Below are 26,294 nucleotides of genomic sequence, written 5' to 3' on the forward strand. Positions count from 1 at the left end.
AGTTGGCGCTGCAAACGGCGAGGCTTGAGGAGAGGAGGGCTCAGGATGCAGAAAAGGGAAAGGAGAAAACCACCCCGCTCGCCAGAAAGGTGCCAGGATTGGTGCAGAAATTCGGGGGGGATCCCAGGAACTATCATGCCTTTAGAACAGAGATGCAATACGCTCTAAACTTGCAGTTTGATGACTTCCCCGATGAGGAATCGCGAGTGGCGTATGTGATTGGCCATCTCGAATCCGGGGCGAAAGATTGGGTTAGACCCCTGATGGCAGCGAATAATGAGATCTTAAAGGACACGAGGAAGTTTTTTCGTGCCATGGACCTGATGTTTTCCAGCGATATTGAGCAGGGGGTGGTGCGAAGGCAGTTAATGGCTTGCCAGCAAGGAAGCAGATCTGTCCGTGAGTACTGGACTGAATTTACCATGTTGATTCACAAATTGGGGTGGGACCTATCGGCGGAGCCCATCCAAATGCTTTTCGAAGAGGGGCTTTCTTCAACCGTCAAAGATGAGCTTTCCCGGGGCCCCAGGGCGGAGTCTATGGACCAGTTAACCAAATCTGCGCTGGCCATAGGAGCGCGCCAGGAGGCGAGGGCTATGGAAAAGCGGGAAGGGAAAGGAGACCGTTGGAGGGAGTTCCGCATTCCAGACATTCCAGAGCCACCTTTCCCGCCGGCAGAGCCGATGGAAGTTGGAACAGCGCGGGCGCGCGCAGTTTCAAATCCCAGTGAAGGGCGGAAAAAGGAGGGAAAGAGCGCCAAGAGATGTTATCTCTGCCAACAGCCAGGGCACTTTGCCAGAGTTTGCCCACAAAGAAAGGAATGGCAAGGGATGGCAGGAGCTGTTGGGGAAAAGGAAGAGGAAGGCAAGGAGCAAGTAAAAGCCAACGCCTGGCTGCCACCGTTGGGGCACAGCAGCCAGGCCAAAGAGCAATGAAAGTGCCCATGCCAGAACCCCCCAGACCCGCTTTAGTGATAGAGGTGTTACTAGAACTGCCAAACGGACACCCACTAAAGGTCAAGGCGCTTTTGGATTCAGGCAGCTCCTGTAATTTCATGAGTAAGGAGTTTGCAGCTGAGCACCAGATACAGACTATCCCTTTAAGTAACCCCTTGCAGGTGACTACGATTGACGGCAGAGAGCTGTTGGGGGGAGAAGTAAGCCAACAGACTGTCCCGATGATAATGAGAGTGGCAAGGCACACCGAACAGATAGCGTTTAATGTGGCCATCCTGGGAGGAGCGCCCATCATTTTGGGGATGAGCTGGCTGGCGCTACACGATCCGCTAGTGGGCTGGCATCAGAGGGTGGTCTCCTTTGGGTCAGCGCATTGCCTAGAACACTGCAAGGAGGGGAAGGTTTCGGGAGGAGACAGAGTCACCCTAGCGGGGATGGAAGTGATAGACAAAGGGAAGGTGCCCCCGCAATACGCAGATCTGAGCAACGTATTCAGCGAAAGGGAAGCAGACAAACTGCCACCGCATAGACCCTTTGACTGTCAAATCAACCTACTCCCAGGGGCCCAACTCCCAGTAGGCAAGCTGTACGCCATGTCAGACAGGGAGATGCAGGAGCTGAGGGAGTTCATTGACAAAAACTTGAAGCGAGGTTTCATCAGAGAGTCCCGAGCGGTGGGGGGCAGCCCAGTGTTTTTTGTGGACAAAAAGAACACAGACAAACCGAGACTGGTGTGTGACTTCAGGGCCCTCAATGCAGTGTCGGAGCCCCTGGCTTTCCCTATGCCCCGAATTGATGACATTTTGACCAGAGTAAGGAAGGGAAAGATTTTTACAAAACTGGACCTGCGGGGGGCGTACAATCTGATACGCATAAGGAAGGGAGATGAATGGAAGACCACCATGTTTACCCCGTTGGGAGCCTTTGAATACCTCGTTATGCCCTTCGGTCTACAAGGGGGCTCCGCGTGTTTTCAAGCTTTTATAAACCACGTTCTGGGACCTTTGCTCTACAAGAATTGTGTGGCCTTTTTAGACGACGTGTTGGTGTATTCGGAAAATGAGGAACAGCATGTGAGGGACGTTCGAGAAGTGTTGGGCAGGCTGCAAGCCAACCAGCTGTGGGTGAAACTGGAGAAGTGCCAGTTTCATACCAAGGAGGTGGAATTCCTGGGGTACCGCTTGTCAGACAAGGGATTGGCCATGGATCCAGGCAAGGTCCAAGCGGTACTGGAATGGAAGACACCGAAGACCAAGAAGGACGTGCAAAGATTCTTGGGATTTGGGAACTTTTATCGGAAGTTCATCAAGAACTTTGCCCACTTGACGGCGCCCATCACCGACTGTCTCAGCAGCAAGAAGAAATTTGTTTGGACGGCAGAGGCGGATCGAGCCTTTGAAGAACTGAAAAGGGCTTTCGCCTCGGAAGAACAACTTCTGCATGTGGATTTACGAAAACCCATGAGAGTGGAAACAGATGCATCCGACCGGGCGGTAGGGGCGGTCCTTCTTCAACCGGGGAGGAGTGCGTCGGAGTGGAGACCGTGTGCCTTCTTCTCGCGGAAGCTGAATAAGTCCGAGAGGAATTACACGGTGTATGACAGGGAACTACTTGCCATTCACGAAGCATTCCGGAGGTGGAGACATTTATTAATTGGGGCACAACACAAGGTGCAAGTGTGCACCGACCACAAAAATTTAGAGTATTGGAGAACAGCTCGAGTGCTCAACCAACGACAAGTGAGATGGGCACAGGAATTCTCCAAATTTAACTTTGAGATTTGTTATGTGCCAGGCCCAGAAAACGTCAGGGCGGACGCGCTCTCACGCAAACCAGAATATTGGGAAGGGGAGGGGGTGATCGAAGAGAGACATGTCATCCCGGAGGACCGCTGGGTGTGTGGGGCGGCGATGGTGGGGCAACGAGAACTGGTGGAGGAAACGGAAAATGATGAATATGCCCAGGATAAGCTCAGAGGTCTCAGGGGGGAGGGCGAGAGCCCCGGAGGTTTTGAGGAAAGAAATGGGGCATTGTATTACAAAGGGGCACTGTATATACCCGAAGGTGAATTGAGGGGGAGAGTACTCAAGCAGTTGCATGATAGCCCCACGGCGGGACATTTTGGGCAACACAAGACCATGTGGTTGGTTACCAGGGAATTTTGGTGGCCTAAGGTGAGGGAAGATGTAAGGGAGTATGTAAGAGGGTGTGACCAATGTCAGCGAGCCAAAGGGGAAAGAAGGGCGCCGGCAGGGTTATTAGAACCTTTACCCACACCAGAACGGCCTTGGGAAGCGATATCAATAGATTTTATGACGGATCTGCCAAGGTCCAAGGGGAAAACAGCCATCATGGTAGTAGTAGACCTGTTAACTAAGATGTGCCACTTTGTAGCATGCTCACATGCAGTCACAGCGGAAGAAACGGCGAAGTTGTTTGTGGAACATATCTTTAGGTTGCACGGGGCTCCCTCGAGGGTGATCTCAGATCGAGGCAAACAATTTACTTCCAGGTTCTGGAGGAAGCTCATGAGCTTGTTACACGTGGAAGTCAATTTTTCAACTGCCCGGCACCCTGAAACCAACGGGCAGGCGGAAAGGGCAAATGGCATTCTTCAACAATATCTTAGGTGTTATGTCAATGACAGAGAGAACGATTGGGTCGAAAAGTTGGCGTTGGCAGAATTTGCCTACAATAATGCGGAGAATGTGTCCACAGGGATGAGTCCCTTTTTGGCTAATTACGGGTGTCACCCCAGGGCATTTCCAGGGGAAGGAGGGGAGAGATGGAGCGTCCCAGCGGCTGAACATTTTGTAGAAGAGATGGAAGCCATCCATCAGCAGCTCCAGCTCAACTTAGAAAGGGCTAAGGCACAATATAAGAAGCAGGCAGACAAGAACAGAAGGGAAGGTGAAACCATAAGGGTGGGGGATCAAGTGTGGTTGTCAACCCAAGGGTTGCCGTTCAAAGGGGGTTGTAAGAAACTGAGGCCCAGAAGATTGGGACCCTTTGAGGTGATTCAGCAGGTCAACCCGGTAGCTTTCAAACTCCGATTACCCAATCACATGAAATTGCACCCAGTGTTCCACAGGTCGTTACTGTCACCATACAGGGGAGGAGGTGAAGGGGAGCACGTCAGGGGACCAGCCTTGGAAGAGAGGGAACGCCGCAACCATGTAGCGGAAATCCTCGATTCCAGGTGGAAGGGAAATCAGGTGGAGTATTTAGTGGCGTGGGAAGGGGAACCGGAGTCAGAAAACACCTGGGTAAGTGCGCAGGAAGTCAATGACGAGGTTTTAACAGAAACGTTCCATCAAAGGTTCCCGAGGAAACCTCAGCCGATAGCAAGGTTTAGGAGGGAGTATTTCGGCACCACCGATGAGGAAGAGGAAATGGAAGGGTTCGCGGAGTCGGAGTTGGAAGAGGGAGTGGACTCTGATGACGAAGAGTACCTAGAGAGTAGGAACAGCAACAAGTGGAAGGAAGTGTTCGCGACGTCGGAAGATGAGGGAGGTTCTTTCAAGGGTTTTACCTCCTCACCGCCAGGAGGAGAGGAGACGGGAGGGGGTGAAGGGGGCCCTGGAGGGGAGGTGGATGTCAGGGAACTGACATCTAAAGCGCCGGAGGCGCAAAGGCTCACTGAGGGTGAGAGAGCAGTAGCAGCGGAAGAGGGAACCAGTAGAGGGCGAGCAAGAACTCCAAGGGAAAGTGAGTCGGAGGGATGGCTCAGAGACGCTTCAAGCGAAACCAGTGGGGAGGTCTCAGGACCTCCTATAGGGACACCCACACCTCGACGGAAACTGTCACGCCGAGAGGCCAGACGACGTGTTTCCGTTAAGGAGCTTTTATGTTGGAAACGTTTCCGAAAGCAGCCACTTTCGGATTCTACTAGTGATTGACGCAGCCATGCTGGAGGGGCTCCGTCACAGGCAGAGGTTTGAAAGCCTGATCAAACTCTGAGGGACTTGCATTTTACGCACAAGCAGCTCATCGTCCCATCACATGTGGTCTGGTCAGAACTGGCTCAGCATGGTGGCAGCTGACTACCTGATACCCTCCCTCCACTGTTGTACAAAGAGCAGAGGTAGCCAAGGGAAAGGGAGGCAGAGAGTGGCTAATAGTCTACATGAACGAGGTCAGTCCACAGTGGAAGGATGTGGACCACCGGGGCACTATCTGTTGCAGAAGGACCATATTTCATCCCAATGTTGAAAATAGCAAAACAACTAGCAGCAAAGACTGCAAATTCCAGGAAAAGGACACCCATTGAGAGTCAGAAACTGAGAAGGGAGAAATAATGTATTGTGGAAGCTTTAAGCACCAAACTGGTTTGCTTTATGTAAAGTCAGTTGAAACTGTTACATAATTAAAAGACAGGAGTCTGCAATGAACTGGGCTTCTTGACTGAGGAAAAACATACATCCTCTATGTTATGTGATGAAAGATTTGACTGAAGGACTTCTTTTCTATGAAGGAGCAGTATCTCACAAAGGGGTATACCACTTGACCTGCTCTATTTTTTCATAACTGGTCTAGCAGGTTTTCCTGTGATTTAATGTGTTACCTGTATCTGAGGTAACCTAAAGCTTCTTGCCAAGCACACAAGTGCTCTTTTCTATAATGCAAGGCACCTGCAAGTGGTATCTTTAAGGCTCTTAGCAAGTTGTTCACCTGCTATTTCCTTGCTGGTGGCAATTGACGGAATTTAGTAAAATCAGTACATTTCTGCTTTGTTTTTATGAATGTGCATGTCCACACACTTCAATAAGATTGCAATATTAAAACTATGTCCATTTTTTAAACTGGAATTCTGAAACCTACATCACTATAGGAGAGATATTTGATTCTTTGTTGTCTTCTGATTTCTTACAACTACTTGGCATCAATGTATCTATTTAAAAGGCCAGAAACTATGTACTGTACTGTGTTCATTGCTTAGACCAAAATAGTTAGCAGATGCAGGGTTTAAGTAGGCAATTTAAGCAGCATCCCTTCAGCATACTGAGCACCTAAACGGACCCTTTTGAGAAAATACTTTCTGTTTGGCATGTATTTTATCTATAAAAAAAGGTAAATTATTAAGCAAAAACAATGTAACCATCCTCTCAAACATAAAAATTTACAGCAAACTGCTTGCATCAATGTTAAATTTGTCCAAGGATTCTACTATTACTAGAAGAAACTATTAATTGTCTCACAACATTTAGCCTCTACGGTATTTTTCTCAAGGAATATACAGCAGGTTGTTTTTTTCTAATGCAAAGAACACTATTGGTTACTGAACAATGTCTTTAGTTTTCTGGCATTACAGTCAATCTCACGTTGTTATTATAATAATTATATAATTCATTACACTCATAGTACACATTAAAACATTATGAAGTCACACTGCTGGCAGAGGAGCAAGGTGGGTGAATGTACTGTTACAACAATGGGGTAAGAGGCTCTATCACCCATAATAACTTGCTGTCCCAGAGCTGTTAAAAACAGGCAGTGCAGGCTTGGGGAATCTCAGTATTTGGAAACTATTATAAGATTCCTTCAAGGCCCCTTTCAATTCTGCAAACTTCCCTCCAAGGACTTGGTTTTTGAAATATTTGCAGCTCTGCTCTGAAGCTTCTCTTTGGCTAAGGCATCAAATCATCAGCCCATTTGTAACAGGAGTCCTATTAAAGTCAAAGAGACTGCTATAAAATTGATAGATGGCAAACTGATACTTATAGCTGCAAATCACATACTTCAAAATAGTCTCATTGACTTCAGCGATACTACTTCTGAGGAAGTGGCTGAAGGGGTGCAACCTACATATAACTCTGCACACAGCAGCCTTTACTCAATAATGTCCTGCCATCAAGAGCATTGTCCTATGCCTTTGCTTATGATGCCATGCCTTCAGCAGCTATAATGTTTCTCTTCCAAATAGTTTCACACCTCACATAGAGTGTCTCAACCAGAGGCCCTTGATTTTTATATGAAATATATATACATGAATCCTCATATGTCTTTGCAATACAGGGGCAGGATCCTATTCAAATAAGTGACTCATACAGGGTAAGGTGTGATGGGCGGGGTTTGCTGGAGATGAGAGATGCACAAAGATGGCAGGACAGTCTGTTTCTGGATTGCACACCACACTGCAAACCTGCACAGATTTATCTGGGGGAAAGTCCCACTGAATTTAGTAGGACTTGTTTCATATAGAAATGTCCTCTAAGTGCTACAGAAAATATTATTTTTATTTTTAAAGATTTCTATCCCACCCTTCTTCCCAAAGGAGCCCAGGTTAACAGAAGAGATTGTGATGTACTGCACATGGGCTAGAGAGAGAGTCTCACTGAAATAGTAGGACTTACTTTTGAGAAAAGAGTAGGCTCAAACAATAATTTAGCCAATTCTATGCAGGTCTACTCAGAAGTAAATATTCTGCAATGGAATTTACACCTAGGTAAATGTTACAAGCCTGCAGCCTAAGGCCTGTAAACACACTACAGTGTAAGCCCCATTGACCCACTGACTTTCTAAGTAAACTTGAATACGCTTGCACAGTAATTCTCTACACTTTGTTCAAAATATTAGAATGTTTGAATGATCAAGTCTACATCAATGAATCTTCCTAAATGCAAGCAGTAGTTTGCCAAACTTTGTGAAAGTGTAGTTTAAGTCTAAAAATTTGATAATCCTAAAAGCAACATGAATAGCAATCCCTGTGAAATACAGGATTTTGTGTGCTCAATGAAAGATTTAAAAACAATGTTTGTGGTAACACACAGGGGAAGTACCGATTTACAAGTTTTGTCCTGATATCTACAGGTCTATAAGATGGCATACAAATTTAATAAATAATAATAATAGAAGTTAAACAAGGCTCACAGCTCCAGTCTGTATAAAAATAAGCAGTAAGATTTGAAAATAGAAATGATTCTAATTAAAACCAGAGAAAGAAAAGTGGCTTTGGCCATAGAGCTAAATTATTATAGCTGTTGCAGGTGAGGTGATTTCCCAAATGTTTGCCGTCACCTGACTTTATAGCAACAGTTGAAACAGTATGGTGTGGTGGGATATATTATGATGACAGGAGATTGTGTATATATACAGGGCCAGATTTAGTCCAGCTGTCCTTTGTCAACAACAAATTGTCGCTGTTTTTGTGTGTTGAATATATGCTATATGTGTGTTGAATATATGCTATATGGTAATTTATGGACCTAATACTGTAGGTATCTAAAGCCATTTGCCACTGTTGCTGTAAGTATGTGGGTTTTATTTTGTTTTTTATCTTCTATTTTGGAAATGTACATTGAGTGCTTTTTTCCTTTAAATTTTTTGGGGCCCCCCAAGACAGTGGGCCCCTAAGCTATAGCTTGTTTAGCTTGTACGTAATCCTGCACATACACACACACAGTGTAGACTGGTTAAAGTGTGGCTTAAATGGCATTGCCCACCATAGTGGGTGCAGTTCCTTTGGAGGAAGGTGTGCGCAAATGATGCCCAGGCGCACTTTGCCCAGGCTGGCCCTTCCCCACCTCTCGCGAACGAGTTTGCAGCCCCTTCGTTCCCGGTGTGGCTCCAGAGGGGGGAACCAAACGAACCGACAGCCAGCTGCAACTGGCTGGTCACACGTACCACGGTGTTTTTCATCATGGCTTTGACGGTGAATCCATCGCTGACCTGCTTCTTGCTTCTTCTGGCATGCCTCAGCGGCTCCTGCAGTTGTGGGGGTCTGTCTTTCTGGGGGCTGGAGCCCTCTTTCTCCGCCACCATCACCTCAGGCGGCTGCTTGGGAAATTAAAGAACTTGAGGACGGAAATTCACAAAAACAAAAAACCCGATAACGACCTATTATTTTTTTTAAGCACTCCTCCCCTTCCTAAATTCCGTCCCCCTGCATCAGCTCCTCCTCAGCCCCCGCGCAGGCTTCTGTGCAGATTCGGGATGAAGGAAGGGGGAGGGGGGAAAGATTGGCCTGTTTCTAACACCAACTCGCTTCTAGGGACTCCGTTGCTAGGCGACGCGTCAACAACGAGCATGTGCATCTCGAGAACGCTGCCCGTGCCGGGAGCCTCGGCACCACCGCGAAGCTGGGCTCGATGCGCACGCGCGGTAGCAGCGGCTGAAGTCCTTCGCCTTCTTGTCTTGCCCTCAGTTGAGGCGAGGTTTTTCTTGCCTCGGCTGAGAACCTACGAGTGACTCGAACCCGGAAGGACCTGAAAGGCGTGCAAAGGTCTGCCGGGAGGCGAAGCGGGGCCCGGCACCGCTCCTGCGGGACTGAGGCAGGTTAAAGAGGACAAAGTATCCGGCGAGAACAGAGCATGCTCGATAATTCATATTAAGGTCGCTGCGCCGTCCTCGCCTGCCGTTGAACGCTCCAACGTTTATGCCAGTTGAAGAAGATAGGGAAAATTAGGTTGTCCTATTATAATGAGAGATCGTGTCTGCTCCTGGTCCCGGAGAGGGAAGGTTAATAGGATTGTGTTCTGGGAAGTACCGTAGAAAGGAAAAAATAAAGACAGAGATACCACCTCTCATGGAAATAGAACCACACAGAGCTGGAGCGTTGGGACCATAGCTGTCAACGTTTCCCTTTTATTAAGGGAAATTCCCTTATTTCGAATAGGATTCCTCGCAAGAAAAGGGAAAAGTTGACAGCTATGGTTGGGAAGGAACCAACGGTCATCTAGTCCAACCCCCTACAATACAGGAATCTCAACTTGCGATCCCCGATCCACTTTGAAACTAGAGTGGACCCCCCTTAGCTTTGCAAATATGCTAGTTTATTGCAATGTGCTAGCAGTTTTATTGCTGCACCACTAGGAGGGTGCCTCTCCATCATCCCCACCCCGCCTCCACTATTACCTCTTGTGAATTATTTTTCTTTTCCTTTATTTCCAAAACATTGTTTCGTATAGAATTGCTGATAATACAGACAGTGCAGAAGTCCTGTGCGTGCTCCGCTGAAATAAACGGGACTTGTTTCCAAGGATCTTAACTGATCACTCTCCACTCCTGCAAAAGCAACTCATGGGACAGAATATATATTATCTATTGCTGACTTCTGTTTATCTTGGGAGACAAGTGTACCTTCAGGGGTGAAGTCAACAGAAGACTGTTGGAGAGTTACAGTGTCTGCTGTGGCTGTAGAGACTGTTATGGGAGAGACATGTTTTGTTGCAACTGAAAAGTTGAAGGCTTCCGGTTGTGCTGATACAGATGCATCACAGCATTTCTTCTCTCTGCACTCCTCCCACATATCATTCTTCCTCTGATCACTTGACTGTCTATCACCGGGTATTGTGATTGTCTGCAAGCATGGTGGGGTTGATGTTGCCAGCATTCATGTCTCATTTGCAGACATCTTTGTAAGAGTTGATTCACCAATGAGCCTAGTGCCTGAAGAGCATGTCGTTGGGGATCCTGTCATCTTCCATTCTGTGGAATATGTGTGTGTACACCCTGTGTACACCCCCCATACACATTATGCCTGTTTTACTGCTTTTATTTGACTGGCATATCATATTAGATTTTAGTACAATTATGTTAATTTTTTTATTAAAGTTCCCATAATTTTTGGTGACTTGTGCTCTGAACACACTTGATAAAACTAAACATCATTTCATTTGGTAACTTGGCGGCAATATTACTCAGAAGTGTCATTTAATTTCATAGGTCTTCTTCCCAGAGAAATGGGGTTGATTGCAGCCTTAGGTTATGTACATTTATTTAGTTATTTATTTACATTTTTATACTGTACTGCCTTTCATCCAAGGATGACAGGGTGGTTTGAATATAAAAACAATACATACCATTCTAACAAACAAAAACAATACCATCCCATACAGTTTAAAAGGCCAAAGGCTACCTGGGAGTGAGCATCATAGAATTCATTGACTCTTACTTCTCAGTAGATATGTAGCAGGTTTGTGCTGCATTTGTCATAGGACTAACCAAGGCATATCTTTGCTGTTTTTGTGTTTTTAACTGATTTTAATTATCCAATATGTTAATCTCCTTGAGACTGTGGTTTAGAAGGTGGATAATAAATCAACAATAGTAATAAATACACACGTCTGTTCAGAATTCAACAGGGCTTACTTCCAGGTACAGTATAGGATTGCAGCTTAAATATCCTGGGAGGTGTTTTAAACTCACACTTCCTTATTGTTCCTTTCCCAACACTTCAGTTGACATTTGATTCACCTTTGACACATTTCTTGAGAGTGGTGGAACCCAGCGGGACTTACACCTGCGTAAAAATTTCTATATGAATGTGCTGCACCTGCTCCAATACGCATCCTCTCTCTCCACCTCATAAAGCTAGTGAAAGCGTGATAAGCAAAGGCAAAAAGGTCATAGGATATGCCTGTGGAACGAAGCAGTAGAGGAATGCCGTGCTCAGCGCACCCACTCCCCTCACAAAGGTTGAGGGCAAATTATCCCACCCGCCCTTTAGATCACTGAGGTCCTGAATGCCTGCAGCGGGACTCAGACGTCGCTTTTATTCCTGTCTCCTGGTACTGAACACAACAAGAAGGCGGCGGGAGGGCAGATACCTGTATTTGCTTGTGCTGTGTATTATTGCTGTAGCGACGTCCTGCTTATGTGCTATTTATAGACATTAGCAGGGCGAAGCGGGGGAAGTGAGCAAGCAAGGAGACTACGTTTCCCAGAGTGCACTGCAGCAAGAGGCGCCTCGCCTGCGCAGTATTCGGGTTGCAGCTCCGGCGGCCTGCAGGGAGCGTTGTATCCTGAAGGTTGACATTGCTGTGAATGTGGACAGGGCAGGCTATGTGAGCGCCCCCTCCTCCTCCTCCTCTGGCTATGATAGGTGAGTGGGACCCGGATGCAACGTTCCCCTTTGATCCCCTCCCGGCACTACGGGGAAATGGCGGGCGGGTGAAGGGTGTTCGTGGTTTTCCAGGAACAGTGCAGTTTTGCTGAATATCCTAATCCCTATGTATGAACGCAGAAATACACCCACGTGACACCGCAGCCTGTGAGCTCCAGTTTATATAAATTCTATGTAGCTCGTACACTGCCAAAATACCCGCTGAACATTTTACTTTCTCCATATACATACATATATATTCCTTTTTTTTTTTGCATTCCATCCCACTTAACAAATAAAAACGAACGTATCTTTCATTATAGTCAACCAAGCTTTTAGGTACTTAACAGGCTTCTGATCCAAACAGTAATGCTGTTCATATCATAGAAATGCCTTGGTTAGTGATGGGGGGGGGGGAGGACACCTTTCTCCTAAAAAGAGCAGCCTACTCTTGTGTAACACCAAAAGCTCACTGCCTCCTCCATCTGGATGCTACTTTGCACACTCAGCCCTCCCCAGTGTGAGAGCCAAAACACCAGGTTAGGTTAAGCACCCCTTAGGGAGAAAAGTTTTCACTGTGACACTTATTTTTGAAAGCAGCAGCAGCCAAATTAGCAGCTGTTGCTCGTGAGGAGAGGTAATCATCCAGTAAACAGCTATTTCTTCCTCCTGGACCTTTTTATTTTTATTTTACCTTATTTCTTCTTCCTCTTGCCCTGTAGCAGAAAATGGGCACTGCCGCCCTGTCTTGCTGCCCTGCTGCTGTGGTTCTTGAGCTCAGGCAAGCTAGAGAAAGTGCTGTCTGCTTCTCTACCTTCGTTTTCCACCTCATTCCCTCTAGGCATAGGCAGAAGAAAGCCAGAGCCTCTACCCATTCACTTGTAACCTTGGTGGTACAACGTAAGTTAAAGAGCAGCCACCTCATCCTCTCATTCACCTGTGGCTTGGGGCCCTGTGAACTCAGTCCTTCCCACCATACTGTCAAGAGAAAGGTGATGAATAAGGAAGCAGAGGTAACTGCTCTTCAAAGAGCAGCCTCTGCCTGCTTTTGCCTCCTCTGGATGGCTCCTAGTCTTTACTGCTGTGCCACTCTAGAAAGGGGATGCCCAGGAGCAGGCAGAGTCTCCCAGAGGGGTCTGGCATGTGATCAATCACCTGTGGTGTGCAAAACAAGTGTATGAAATGGTCAGGCCACACCCATTGCTGCCATGCAATCCCTGGAGGGATGGCTGGGGTGAATGTGGCCCTAGATCCAATAAATGAATAAACAGTTCCATAGAGAGAACTCAGGTGAGATCGCCAACCTTTTGTGGTATACTGCTCAGAGAGAAAGGGGAAAAGCAGAGAGTAGGCAGAAGCAGGTGTCCATTCTTTCTCTCTAGGCAACACTATGGGTGTAATCCTTCCCACTGTGTTGTCCTCAGAAGATGAACAAGAGAGAGGAGACAGTAGAAGCACAGTAGAGACACATCCTCCCTCTTTTATAGTGAGAGAGTTCAAAAGAGAAGGTGCTGGACTGGAGGTTACAGAAGTTTGGTAGGGGTACCTCTCCCTTTCCAGCTTCTCCCCAATCTCTGTTGCAGGGCTTAAATAAGATCATTCATGTTGGTGGAGGTCATTGGGCAAACCTAAACAAAACAACGCTTCTGAAACATCTGTTTTGATGAATTAAGATTTCCCATTAAGCAAAGGGGACTCTCTTTTATTTAATATTATTTATTTAGAGCATTTGCACCCCACTCTTCAGCCAAAAAAGAGTGGCTTACATACAATCAAATTAAGACAAATCCCTATCTGTAGGCTTACAATCTTAACAAAACACAACACACAGTTTTTTCTATGATGACTAGCTGGCACATAAACATAGTGTTCTCCACATCCTTCATTGGTAAGAAGTCCATTAGCAATGCCGGACTGGTGGGTTTAGTTTGCTTTGGATGAGATAGCACTAAGACACATTTTATTTACAAATATAAACAATGGAAGCAACTAGGCTTTAGAAACAGCTAGCCGAGCCATTGGTTCATAAAGAACCATTGTTTTAGCTACCTGGATGGGACTGCCCACAGCACAATTAAGCTACCGCTAGTGAAATATATTCAAACTGCTTCTTCCCAGCTTACAACTGCAAAATCAGGCTCAGACCATTTTTTCTTCTCTTCCCCTTAGCTTCCCAACTCTGATGCGTATTGCATTTCAGAAACTGGAGAGAGAGCCCATTATCAGAAATGTTCCTCTTCTTTTGGTAACAGCCCTGTCCACTTGGGCCTGCTCATATTAATCAAAATAGCTGGACTCACAATAGAAGTTTCTGCCAACATGTGATCTGTCACAAATCATTCCTGCTATGATTCATAGCTATTGGGCCTGAGTTGCCAATTTCACTAGGATGCAAGGCTTAAACAAATTTTCCACCATCCAACAGAAAGTTGCAGCACAATCCAGTACATGGTTACTTGGAAATTAACCCCAATCGTGTTGAATGAGGTTTATTACTAGAAAAGCTTGCATGGGGTTGCAGCCTTAGGCATGGCTAAACCAACGGGGGGGAAAACAGATTAAACACAATATAGTCTGAGGTTATATTGTGGCCCAGACCACACCAGTGATGTAACCATATTGTACTGGAAGGAAGAAGTAGATCATTCCCATAAGCCTCTTATTTTATTTATCCCAAGGATCTATATGCACCTCAACATAGTAATTTTTACAGGTTCCACTTCAGTTATTTGGGACTTTATATAATTAGTAATTTGTGGTAATTTATACCAAAACAGAACAGATGCAGATGTTTCAGCCATATTTTTTAAAAATGCTCTTTGATATATTTTAATTGATTAGTATATTTTGTGATACATTTTGTGGTTGGTTGATTCGTGGATTTAGGTGTTCACAAGTGGACTGGAATGTCTGTGAAATGTTCAGAAAAGCTGTGATGGTTGCATAGTGATGCTCGTTTACTTCTGAAAGATGTGTTTTTTATATCCCCAAGAGATTGTGCATCCTTGGTCTGAATATCCGAAAAGCTTTTAAAAGTTAAGTTTGGTGGTTTAGTCTGTGTGGGTTTTTTCCCCCTTTCTTTTTTTCTTTTCAGTCACTGAAAATACTAAGTGAAGTATTTGTAATAGCTCCCTTCATTTTAGTTCTTGCTACTGTCTTGCATTCCAGAGGGAATTTGTGGAAAGTCTGGCTTTCAGTAAAAAGCTGTGTGTGTGTGTGTGTGTGTGTGTGTGTGTGTGTGTTTCTGTTCTTCAGTAAATAATGTGGAATACTGAGGAAAATTCTATACTCCTTGATAAAGCATACATTTGTTGAAATATTGTGTGCCAGTCTGCTGCATCTTGTTTTGCTGACAGTTATTGTTATCCAGGGTAGAAGCACTACTTCCTTTCTGTACAGCAGTGGAGAAATACTATCTGCAAAGAATATTTTATCAGTCCTCTAACTCTATCAGTAGCTGTTATGTGCGGGGCGGATTGATCTAAATAGTCAATTTAAATCAAATTTCCAAGGTTCTAATGCATATATTTCCTGAACAATCATGCATACTAATTGGTTGCTATGAAAATTAAGTGGCACATGTTCACAACTGAATATAGCTTTTATACTACCCAGGAGAATAATCCAAAACCTCTCTTCATGGATACTGCTTGCCTTTTGCACTACAGAAAGTAGACTATACACGCTTAAGGACACTGAGGAATATCAGTTATTTGAAGACTGAACCCTGCAATCTTATACACATATACCTGAGAGCAAGTCTCCCTGGGTATCAAGAGACCTAGATGTTTACTCAGAAGAATAGGGTTACATGGTAAGTGCCCAGAACTTTCCAGACACAAGCGCTGGTAGAAAAATATTATCCCATGATATGGAAACTCTACCAAATTAAACTCAAATGAGCTCACAGTAGACAAAACTATGACTAATAAAAGCAATACATAAAGTTTTGCTGAATTGATTCCGTTGTGAACCATAAACACAGGCTAGCTGATAAAATGTATCATGTTAAAACTCCACTTGCGCAGCTGATAAATCAAGTTAAACTACGTATGCAGTGTAGCAGGGTGGTTGATATCAGTTTAGATAACACACATGCATTGTTTCTGGCTTAAATATGGGAAAGCAACAACAAAAAGCATCACCACTGTCAAAAACAATACCATATCATGAAATTTGTGGTGTGTAAAACATGCCACTGAGAAGAGCCCCTTTAAATGGTGTATTTTAAGGGACAAAAAACCATAAACATCGCCAGTGCCTTGTGATGAAAATCATGTCCCCTGGGTTGGGGCCCTTTTAACCTATTCCGTAATCCAGCCCTGGTAAAAATGGCCACAATTTCTGTCATCATCAGGAGGTGCAGCACCAAGTATATATATTATTGACTGTTCTGTGACCTTTCCATAGAGCACCTGAATGGATCTCACAGACCACAGTTTGAGAACTACTTAGTTCTCCTAGAAGACTGACATTGCAGCACAGCCATGCCCCATGTGATGAACCTCTGCCTTAGACATTTTTGTGTGTGGAGAGTCCTTTGATGATTAAATGCAAAGCATTTTGTATGCAGTTGCATGGAAGAAAGTGATTCAGCTTAATTGATCCATTACTTGCATTCTGAAAATGCTGTGGCAAGTACAGTGGGCACTAAACTGCAGAATCTCATGCGCTACCTTTCGGTCAGAAGGAGAGAGAGGCTGAGGAGGTTGAATCAGTCTTGTTCATCCGAAACAGATGCAGCGCACTACCAAGACTGACTTTTGCAGGGCATTAAGTGTTCCAAACCAGCAAGCAGTGCTATTTTTCTATAAAAAAAGGTTCCAGAACTCATCACGAATGCCTCCCTTGTTCTCTTTTAACGCCAATGGTGTCCACCTGAGAGGTGCTGAAACTAAATTCCTGTGAGTTCCAGCTGAAAAAAAGCCCCCCAGTAAGGAACATAATGCATGCATGCAGCCTCAGCTTTGGGACTGTGCGCACCAAATCTAGTGAAGGGTCTCATGTGTGGACACCTTATTTTCTGTGTTTGCATAAGAGGAAGAGTTACGAGTTTGGAAGCAAGCTACAGGCTTGCATGGGCCCTCTCCCAACCCCTCCATCTCCCTCTATAGGGTAGAGAGAGATGACATGGGAGACCAGGATTTGAATCTCCTCCAGTCAGCCATGAAGCTCTCTGGGTGACCTTGGAGCAGTCAGTGCCTCTCAACCTAACCTACCTCTCAGGGTTGTTGTGAGGATTTAATGGGAAGGGGAGAACCACATACACCACCTTGACTTCTGTGGAGGAAAAGATGGTACATAAATGCAATAAATAACTAAAAGTATGGTATCCCCTTGTTATTCTGTGCTGCCCATAACCATGGTTCAGACGTACATGGACACTGGCCTCTCTCCAGGATTCCTTCTGACTGCAGAAGCTGGTTAAGATTTTGGGGGACTGTGTGTTTATATCCTACATGCTGCTCCTGATCATCAGCTTTATGTTTGTACTGCCCGGCTGGGTTCCCTTTTCAGTCTTAATTTTCTAATAAACTGAAATAATTTTGGGCACACATAAGGTTTGCGCTTCTTGCCTTTGCTGATCTGGTATCCTCTGTGGAATACATTCAGTAGAAACATCTGTTCGAGACTTCAGAATAATTACAATATCACTAAAAGCTTCGTAACCAGATTACTGAAACTTAATGTTAAAAATCTGATTTTCATTGATCTAATCCTTTCAGGTTGCTTCTTTCTTTCTTTTTTCTCCCCTCAATGAAAAAAAGAAATGACAGCAGGACAAAACTGATTAGTATTTACATAATGTGAATTTTAGTAGGCTTTCTTTTTTTTGCCTCTTTCTTTTTTGCCTGTTCAAGTATACTTCTTTATCAAGCTCTCTTAAGGCCTTTTCACCTATGTTGACCCTCTTCAGTTATGCACTATTAATTCATCCTTTTACCATTGTAATCAGCATTTAATGTTAGATTCTTCTGGGGAGGTTTTGCCTTGTACCCCACCACTTTTTAAGGTGAGACTGGCACATATGCATTTGCGGTGTTGCCTTGGTTTTGGAACTCTGCTCGGTGCCTTTCCTTTTGTCATCCCCCGCCCCCCCATCTGATCCTCAGAGTGGGGTTTTTTAAGCGATGTTGCTGGTTTCACTAAGTTGTTGTTTGTTTGTTTTTTGAAGCAGCACAGTAAGTCCCACAGTGGTCAGTGGGGTTCTTCTCCAATTACATGAACATAGGATTGCAGAATGGTGCTGAGGTTGCCTAAGGCTAACTAGTGAGTTGGTGACTAACTAGAGATTTGCACTACTTTCAACTAGCTGCTCATGCTCTTAAACTAGCTCTCAACTTCATCCTCTCCTTGCTGTTCATTCTGGAATTTTTGATATACTATTCTAACTAAAGCCTTGTGACATGAACATCAGATCATTGTAAGCATTGGGTTGGCTGTAGCTTTTGTTGAGCAATTTTGTTGATATTGCAATCTGAATTTTAAGTGCTGCTAAGCCAGTGAATATTTGAAGTTCCCCATTAAACCAGATTTGGTGGTACTAAAACAGAAAACTAAAAAGTGCTACCTGGCTTTGCATTGGTGCAAAACACTTGTATATATCTAAGTGTTTAACTGTAACAACTGATGTTGTTTGTGTTAACTTAGCATTAAAGAACAGAACTGTGTGGTCATTATGAAATATTTACTCTGGATGTTTGATTATCAGATGAGCAGAATTCCAAATAAGTGCTATTATTTATATTTAGAATTCTGCTCTTCTACACAGGCGCAAAATGTAGTCAAAAGGTCCAAGATTCCCTCTGTGCAGACATAATCCCAGTCTCTCTCTTTTTATATTAAATCATGACATATCAGTTTTCCTGATCCAAAAATGGGTTAGAATAAAAAAAGAAATCCAGACCCAGTACTTAAAACACATCGAATATAAAAATACAATAATAATTCCATTTGAACCACAACACACACAAATCCACAGTTGGCAAATGAAAACTATATCGCACGGTTATCATATCCAGCTCCCCAGGGTTAGATGAAATAGATGAGTTTTGTAACTCCTCCAGAATACCATCAAGGACAAACAATATTTGATCACACTCTGAGGTCATTCAGGATCCTCAGAGTGATTGTAAAAACTCTTCCCTTAGCTGTTGATGATTTTATGTAGTGAGGTAATATGGAACAGAGTTGATTTGATGAGTGCAACTGGTGTGAGGGGTTTGTAAAGTGAAAGACAGGTCATAAAGCATGTTGTCTCAAGACAGTAGCACCTTGAATGGGACACAGATGTGAGATAAGTTTGTCACAGAACGGGTTGTATACATTCTTGATTCTCTGTGTTCTTCAGGAGATGAACTGCAGCTAGGAATGGAATTTTCTGAAAATCCTGATTTGGAGCTTATTCACATGACTATTTTTTTACTGTCTTTCTCCTTGATGTTGACTATTTTTTAGCAGTTTCTCTAAAAAAGATGAACAATTATTGCATGATTATATCCATCTACACACATGTGGGCTGTGCCCACATGAGGGCATTTGTTTGTTCATGGGTCACTTTATGTTCACACATGAGCACTCTCCATTTTATGTCTTTGCAATCATATCCCAGTGTTTCTCATCTACACTAGTGGGTAGTGCTTGATGGGATATCTTTGGGCTGTGTGTTGTCGCTCCCTCCCCTTGCGCAATTAATATTCCCCACCAACCTTAAGTTAGGGAAACCTGAGGTCCATTGTAGGCATGTGCACAGGTACTTTTTAGATTCTGCATTAGGGAGGTAATTGGGCATTTAATGGCCATTCCACAACCCACAATTGTAAGATTTGGGATATGGCTGGAGCTTAATTGAGCTGTTGGTACAGAATGGTAAGGTATATCACATTGTTGAGAAATGTTAACATTTAAATTAAAAGTACTCAAAGGTCATTGTAGAACAGATAACTTTATTTTGATTTTATGACCTATGTCTATATCCAATAGGATCCCTGAAGATTAGTGTACAGTGGTACCTCGAGTTAAGACCTTAATTCATTCTGAAGGTCCATTCTTAACCTGAAACTGTTCTTAACCTGAGGTACCACTTTAGCTAATGGGGCCTCCTGCTGCTGCACAACTTCTGTTATCATCCTGAGGTAAAATTCTAAACCTGAGGTACTATTTCTGGGTTAGCGGAGTCTGTAACCTGAAGCATCTGTAACCTGAAGCGTCTGTAACCTGAGCTACCACTGTATACATTTTTATACTTGCTCAGTGTTTGTTTGTTCTCATAGTCCTTTTTATTTTTTGATCTTTTACTTGGTTTTGTCAATTATTATTATGCAATTGATTTTGTGTTCAGGATTTCTCAAACAAACACATGACAAAAAACATGCATGAACATTTCAGCAAACATGTAAGTTTTGTGTCATTTCAAAAAAATAAATTTTAGTTTTGTTTTTATTTTGCATTAAATATTGGAAGGCAGCATAACTTTTCAGTGCTTTAGGCCAGGCATAGGCAAACTTGGCCCTCCAGGTGTTTTAGGACTACAATTCCCATCATCCCTGACCGCTGGTCCTGTTAGCTAGGGATGATGGGTGTTCTGGTCCCAAAACATCTGGAGGGCCGGGTTTGCCAATGCCTGATTTAGGGCCTCTATTAGTCTTGATTTGTCCCTGTGTGAAAACCTGTGGACCTCCTTATGTAGATTCAGCTCCCAAGCAAAATGCAGGAGCTGCATTTATTTCAGCTAGAGTTTACAATGCTGGCAGCAAGCACTTCAAATGTTTGTTTTCCATTAGAATATTTCTGTTTCTGCAAAATTGTTTTTATTTGGCTCTTCTTTCTCTCTTTTGCTACCCCCTCCCCCCCTGCTTTAATCTCCTGAAATAGCAGATTAAGCTAAAAACTTTTCCCCAGTACTTCTAACAGTTTTCTCCAGAATTATCTTGTTGGAAGAAAATATTCCATCTGCTTCATTCCTTAACACAGCAAACCTCCTAAGTGAGCCTTGTGATAGAGACTGGCTGAATTCCACACAATGTGGTTGTTGGCCCCAAGCAAGATGAACACAATCTGTTTTCTCTAGTTCTATTAAAGGGAGAGTCGAGCGCCTTCATTTGCCTCTTGATTTTGTGATGCTTATGTTTTATGCCCTCCTTTCTTATAATAGCAGACTCCCTGCTGCTCACTCATGTTTGTATCCATACAGGTAAGCATCACACACAAATTTAAATACCTAGTGCGGCAGTGCTTTAGCATTTAAAGCCAAATCTTCATAGGCCTTTGGCTGCTTGACTTCAATTAAGCATTTGAAGTTTGCAGAGGCGTTTAAGAACTTTGCTTTATTCTTTCCAAGAGCATACCTGTTCTGTGAAAGTTTACCTGCGTCAGAAAGGTGCAGATTGTCAACCGAACATTCTTCTGGTGGATTTTGCCCATATTGTGCACATTGTATTCAAAGGTGTGGTAGAATTCTCTTTTGCCTTCCAAATGCGTCACTATTTTTTTCCCTTTATGCCATAGGTTTTTAATGTTCTGTTTGATAAATCTAATACTAAAAATGCAATAACTGAAATTGAGATAAAGCATCTGTTTCATTGAGTTTAGCATTTGGTTTGTTAAAATCCACCAAGACTTTTAGGCATCGGAGCCAACTCCTAGGGCCAAGGGGTCTTTGCCCCCCCCCCCAATAAAATATTTAAGGGCGCCGCCACCCCCCAGGTTGATGGGCATTGCCATTCAAATGGTGTCTGTGCACCACATTATGAAGGTTAAGGCTCACATGCCCCCAATATATTATTCAAGTTGGCACCCCTGTTCTTAGGGGTGCTATCTCAAAGAGACCCCATTCTGCAGAAGTAAATAATTCCTCACCCTTGACGACTCTTCTGCGATTTTCACAAGGCACTGTGTTTTATGGAGCTTTGATTTGATTTGTACCTGCCACTGTTTCAAGATGGCTTCTGTATCTGTCGGGGAATGATGCTGGCAAGGCAAAAACATACAGTGGTACCTTGGTTCTCAAACTTAATCCATTCCGGAAGTCCGTTTCAAAACCAAGGCGCACATTCCCATAGAAAGTAATGCAAAATGAATGAATCCGTTCCAAACTTTTAAAAACAAGCCCTAAAACAGCAATTTAACATGAATTTTACTATCTAATGAGACCATTGATCCATAAAATGAAAGCAGCAAACAGTGTACTGCAGTCACACAATCAACCAATCAGTAGCTGAACTGGGTTCCACACAGTCACAAAAACAAAACGAAGAGAGCCGCACAAGCAAAAACGCAAAATAAATAACAAAAACAGACCTCAGTGTAACACTCAAAGCAGAAGTGTGACACTGAAATCAGTAGCAGAACACTCAAAATGGAGCACATTCGGCTTCCGAAAAAAGTTCGCAAACCAGAACACTTACTCCCACGTTTGCAGTGTTTGGGTTCCAAGTTGTTTGAGTACCAAGGCATTAGAGAACCAAGGCACCACTGTATATGCAAGTATTTTAGATGAGTGGGGAAAAAAATCATCCCCAGCCCTTTTGAGGAGTTGGCAAGGTTCACAGTGTTACTGTTCTCTTGAACGAAGCACTGCGAAAATAAAAGATGATGTGGGAAGGGGAAAGCTTCTTAAATAATATTGGGCAGAGCCAGCACGCCTGAATCACCCCTTCTCTCTGCCGTCCAGATACCCATGAAAAAACCTTCTCTAATCAGCTGTTGTCATTTCACCCATTTCTGCTGGGAAGCAAGAGTAAGGGAACCTGGAGTGGATGGACCTCCTCCAGGTCTACATTCTCCTTCCTTAACTGTACCATCAGTAGGTATACATAGGTATCTTCTATGGCCCTCCCTCAATATATGTCGGTATCAGCCTTCACTTCTTTTCTTCTCTTCTTGTTGGCTATCAGGGGGATCTGTCCCTCTCCCCACTGCGATGCCATATCTGTGCATTGCTATTCTTAATAAAAGTGAAGTGCTGCATGGGACTTAGATAGCCATGGTTATTTGCATTGTCACTCATTGAAATGGTTCTTGACAACTAGTGTCAGCATTTGTCAACATTTATATTAAGGTTGCATTGTTAGATCTTACTTCATTCTGCAAATGCAGTTGATGTTTTTTTGGAGCTGTTTATTTCATCAGCTCACCTGATTATAAACCAGTGCAATATGAGATTGTGTAGCACAGATTAGAAAGCTGATTTAACATGAATACAGTCTTTTAAATCTTAAATTTCTGAAAAGGAATATAATGATCAACCTTTGGAAGATAAAGCACATTCTAAACAGAGAGGCTTAATTTACTCTGTCATTTGCACAGATGAAACAGAAGTGGGGAAAGACAAGAGCTAGTAATATTGGCTGTCTTTGTTTCACTTTGAGTGAAACTTATATTGCATTGCTATATATTATTACTGTAAAATTAAGGTACTTTGAGCTTTATTTCAATTACATCCAGTACCTATGGGTTTTTTGGGGGGGGGCGTTCTCGGTGGTTTTTGAAGCAGTGGGCTTTTTCCCTGCAACATTGCAACATCGATTTTCTTAAGCTAAGTGCGCCTATTATAATAACTGTGCTCATTAAATAGCACTGCCTGGTTTCCATCTCCTCCAAAACATGCTGGTTGACGCTTTTACTTGCAAGTAAAACTGCAGAGTGTGTAGGATACTCCTTTCGTTATTATTTTACCTGAATAGCACCTTTCATTTTTTAAGGCAGACATCTGGCCAAACGGGGCTCCCAAGCAGACTAGCTGGGAATGTTGGGTATTCTCCCATTAAGAGTAAAACGCACACATGAACTAATGTGCCAGTTTGACATTTTACTTTGCAAATCAAATCAGAGAATTCTCAGCGACTGTGTAATAGGATGCTGAGCATAACTAGTAACAAAGTGTGAGGACGACGTAAACCCCTCTGACCTTTCCTTAAAAAAAGAATGGGAAAAGCTTCAGTTATTATGGTGAAGAAACACAGGAATGTAGAGCTGGAAATTCAGCTAATCTGATGTCAACAATCCTACAATTTCTATGCCATTTTGTAGTCTTTCGAAACATGCACACAAATGAATCTGTACTATCAAGATTAAAGATGCCAAGTTCTGTATTCTCAAGGGACACTGCCAGAAAGTGGTCTGGAAGGTACAAATGTTGTGCAAACTGACATCCTCACAATTACTCCCCCCCTCCCACCACCCAGCAGTAGTCATTTGCCATGATGGCTAAATGGAGCCACCATAAGAATCAGTATGTGTCAATATCAGACACCAGGAACAAACAGTTGGGGACTATTGTCCTATGAACTTCCCAGAGACATCTGCACATGATTGGGAAACCCAGCCAGATGGGCGGGGTATAAATAATTTTTTATTTTATTTTATTGTTTGTTTGTTTGAAATGGGGACTTGGAATGGAGGGACTTTAGTCTTAGTTACCCAGGCTCCTTCTAATAACTAAACTAAGATTTAAATGTAATAAGGATGTAAATAAGCTGTAAGTGTAATCTGTGTACTGTTTTTCAAGGGAGTGACTTGTATCTCCATGTATGGAGATCAATCCTGCGTTGTTACTTGGAACTTCTCAAATGCATTTTAGTTTTATTTTATTTTTTTAAAAATCCACTTATTCTGGGACTCGAAGCAGGATACAACTGTGAAATAACATTCTTTGTAAAAATAGACAATCCCCTGCAAAATGTTTCAGTCGGGTTTCTGCACATGTTTCAGCCTAGAAGAGGAGAGCAGCCCAAATTCACACCCAGAATGTTTTGCGCACTGCCTGGGGGTGACAGGCAGGCATGACAGTTGTCAGCAGGGATTCAACCTTGGATTTTCTCTGCCAGAACTACAACTCTCAGAAACATAAGACTGTCTATAATCAGTGGAGCGAGTCTTTGAAACCGGGCCTGATCACATCTTGCACAGCTAGTGAATGGCAGGAAGACATCTGATAATAGAAGCCATGGCAGTTTGATCCTCAAAGCACCCACTCTCTCAGCCCATTAAAATGAATGCCTGAGCTGTAACGATGGCATCTTGAGAGACAGCACCATAATATATTTCTAAGGTGGTCAGAGGAAAACAATACAATAAATAATAAAAAAAATATATGTGTAAAGCGACCTTTTTTGAATGTTGCTGCTGTGGTGCTTTTATTTTAATCTCTGAAGCTTCAGGTAAAGAGTGTCAAGTACAGTTGTACTGAAAACTAGCAACCACTTGAGCATGACAGATTTACAGAACTTAAATGTTTCCACTGTGGCTTTTTGTTGACTGCCCGGTTGCTTGTCTGCTTAGAGAACCACTTGTTCAAACAATAGCAAATGGAAATGCCCAAACAGTATTGTAAACCAGAAATCATTATTTTTCATCCTATGGCTTTGCTCCGACAGTCATTGCAAAAAGGTTACCATTTTATTTTTATTTCCATTCAAGTGCCCTGTATTAATGTGGCTCTTATTTTATGCACTTTTTAATCCTTGTTTAACACCCATGAAACCTATGTCCAAATGATCTCTTCAGATTATGCACCCTACTTGTGGGCCGAGAGACTGAGGAAAACCTTTCATTGAACTTCTCCAAGGCAAAGTGACCTCCTCCGTTGGATTCTCTGGGGTGGGGCTCACTGTTAGCTGTGAGAGTAGCACAAGTTATTTCCCTAACAGTTTTCGTGTGTTGCTGCTGGTGCAAACGGCAGGAACAGCCGTGTGGGCAGCCTGTCCACAATTTTGCACTTGCCACACTGCCTAGTGTTGTCCTGGGGGCTGTGTGTGTGTGTGTGTGTTAGGGAGGGCTGGAAGTGGCAGCTACCATAAAAAATGGTGGTGAATGTGTAGAGAAAATCCTGTGGACAGGGCTTCTTTTTCTAAGGGGACAGGGAGGGTGAGTAAAACAAAAATTACCAGATTTTTTTTTCCTTCAGAATAATGTCCTCTGAAAAATTTCAGCTGAGCTCGAGTAAATACCATACTTTAACGGGCTCTGATAATAGGCTGCATTTGGGAAATGACATTGATTTTAGATGCTTTTTTTTATTCTCATAAGCTGAACAGCTATAAAGTATTTTCAATTCCTTCTCATTCCTTTATATAGATTATACTGCCTTGCATTGCAGATGGCAGATGTGGACAAGATCAGCTAGTATTGACAGTTGTCAGCGTTTGACTTGAAAGCACTGGAGATGGGCTTTGTACCAAAACAGTCAGATCGAATCCCAATCAAGGCCGCTGGTGTTAGCATGGCTTTTGTTGTTGCTGCTGTAAATATGATACCAGATAGGAATGGGTTGTACTAAATCCCATTGTAGGGATGTCCCTTTCTTCTTTCCTTGGGTCACATTTTTATTTTAATAAGCTTAGCTGCATTTCTTTTCTGTGGAATACAGTGGTACCTCGGGTTACAGATGCTTCAGGTTACAGACGCTTCAGGTTACAGACTCCGCTAACCCAGAAATAGTACCTCGGGTTAAGAACTTTGCTTCAGGATGAGAACAGAAATTGCGAAGTGGAGGCGCGGCGGCAGCGGGAGGCCCC

At 43.5% G+C, this 26,294-nt stretch overlaps 2 protein-coding genes across 5 annotated transcripts in view; one reads left to right on the forward strand and one right to left on the reverse strand.

Moving 5' to 3' along the window:
* PACRG (parkin coregulated) overlaps positions 1 to 8,974 on the reverse strand; it is a 211,777-nt gene extending 202,803 nt beyond the window's left edge. The window contains exon 1 of one of the 2 annotated variants that reach the window (XM_081906972.1): positions 8,580 to 8,974. In XM_081906972.1, the coding sequence (XP_081763098.1) occupies positions 8,580 to 8,717 (138 nt within the window). In that variant the 5' untranslated portion in view covers positions 8,718 to 8,974. The remainder of the gene's footprint in view (positions 1 to 8,579) is intronic. The other variant, XM_081906971.1, reaches the window with a different exon arrangement.
* Positions 8,975 to 11,630: 2,656 nt separating this feature from the next.
* Positions 11,631 to 26,294, forward strand: part of PRKN (parkin RBR E3 ubiquitin protein ligase) — a 604,066-nt gene continuing 589,402 nt past the window's right edge. Inside the window, exon 1 of one of the 3 annotated variants that reach the window (XM_081906896.1) lies at positions 11,631 to 11,778. In XM_081906896.1, coding sequence (XP_081763022.1) covers positions 11,772 to 11,778 — 7 coding nt within the window. In that variant the 5' untranslated portion in view covers positions 11,631 to 11,771. The remainder of the gene's footprint in view (positions 11,779 to 26,294) is intronic. The other 2 variants (XM_081906894.1, XM_081906895.1) reach the window with 2 other exon arrangements.

The sequence above is a fragment of the Podarcis melisellensis genome (genome assembly GCF_964234715.1).
Source record: "Podarcis melisellensis genome assembly, chromosome: 3".
Classification (NCBI taxonomy): domain Eukaryota; kingdom Metazoa; phylum Chordata; class Lepidosauria; order Squamata; family Lacertidae; genus Podarcis; species Podarcis melisellensis.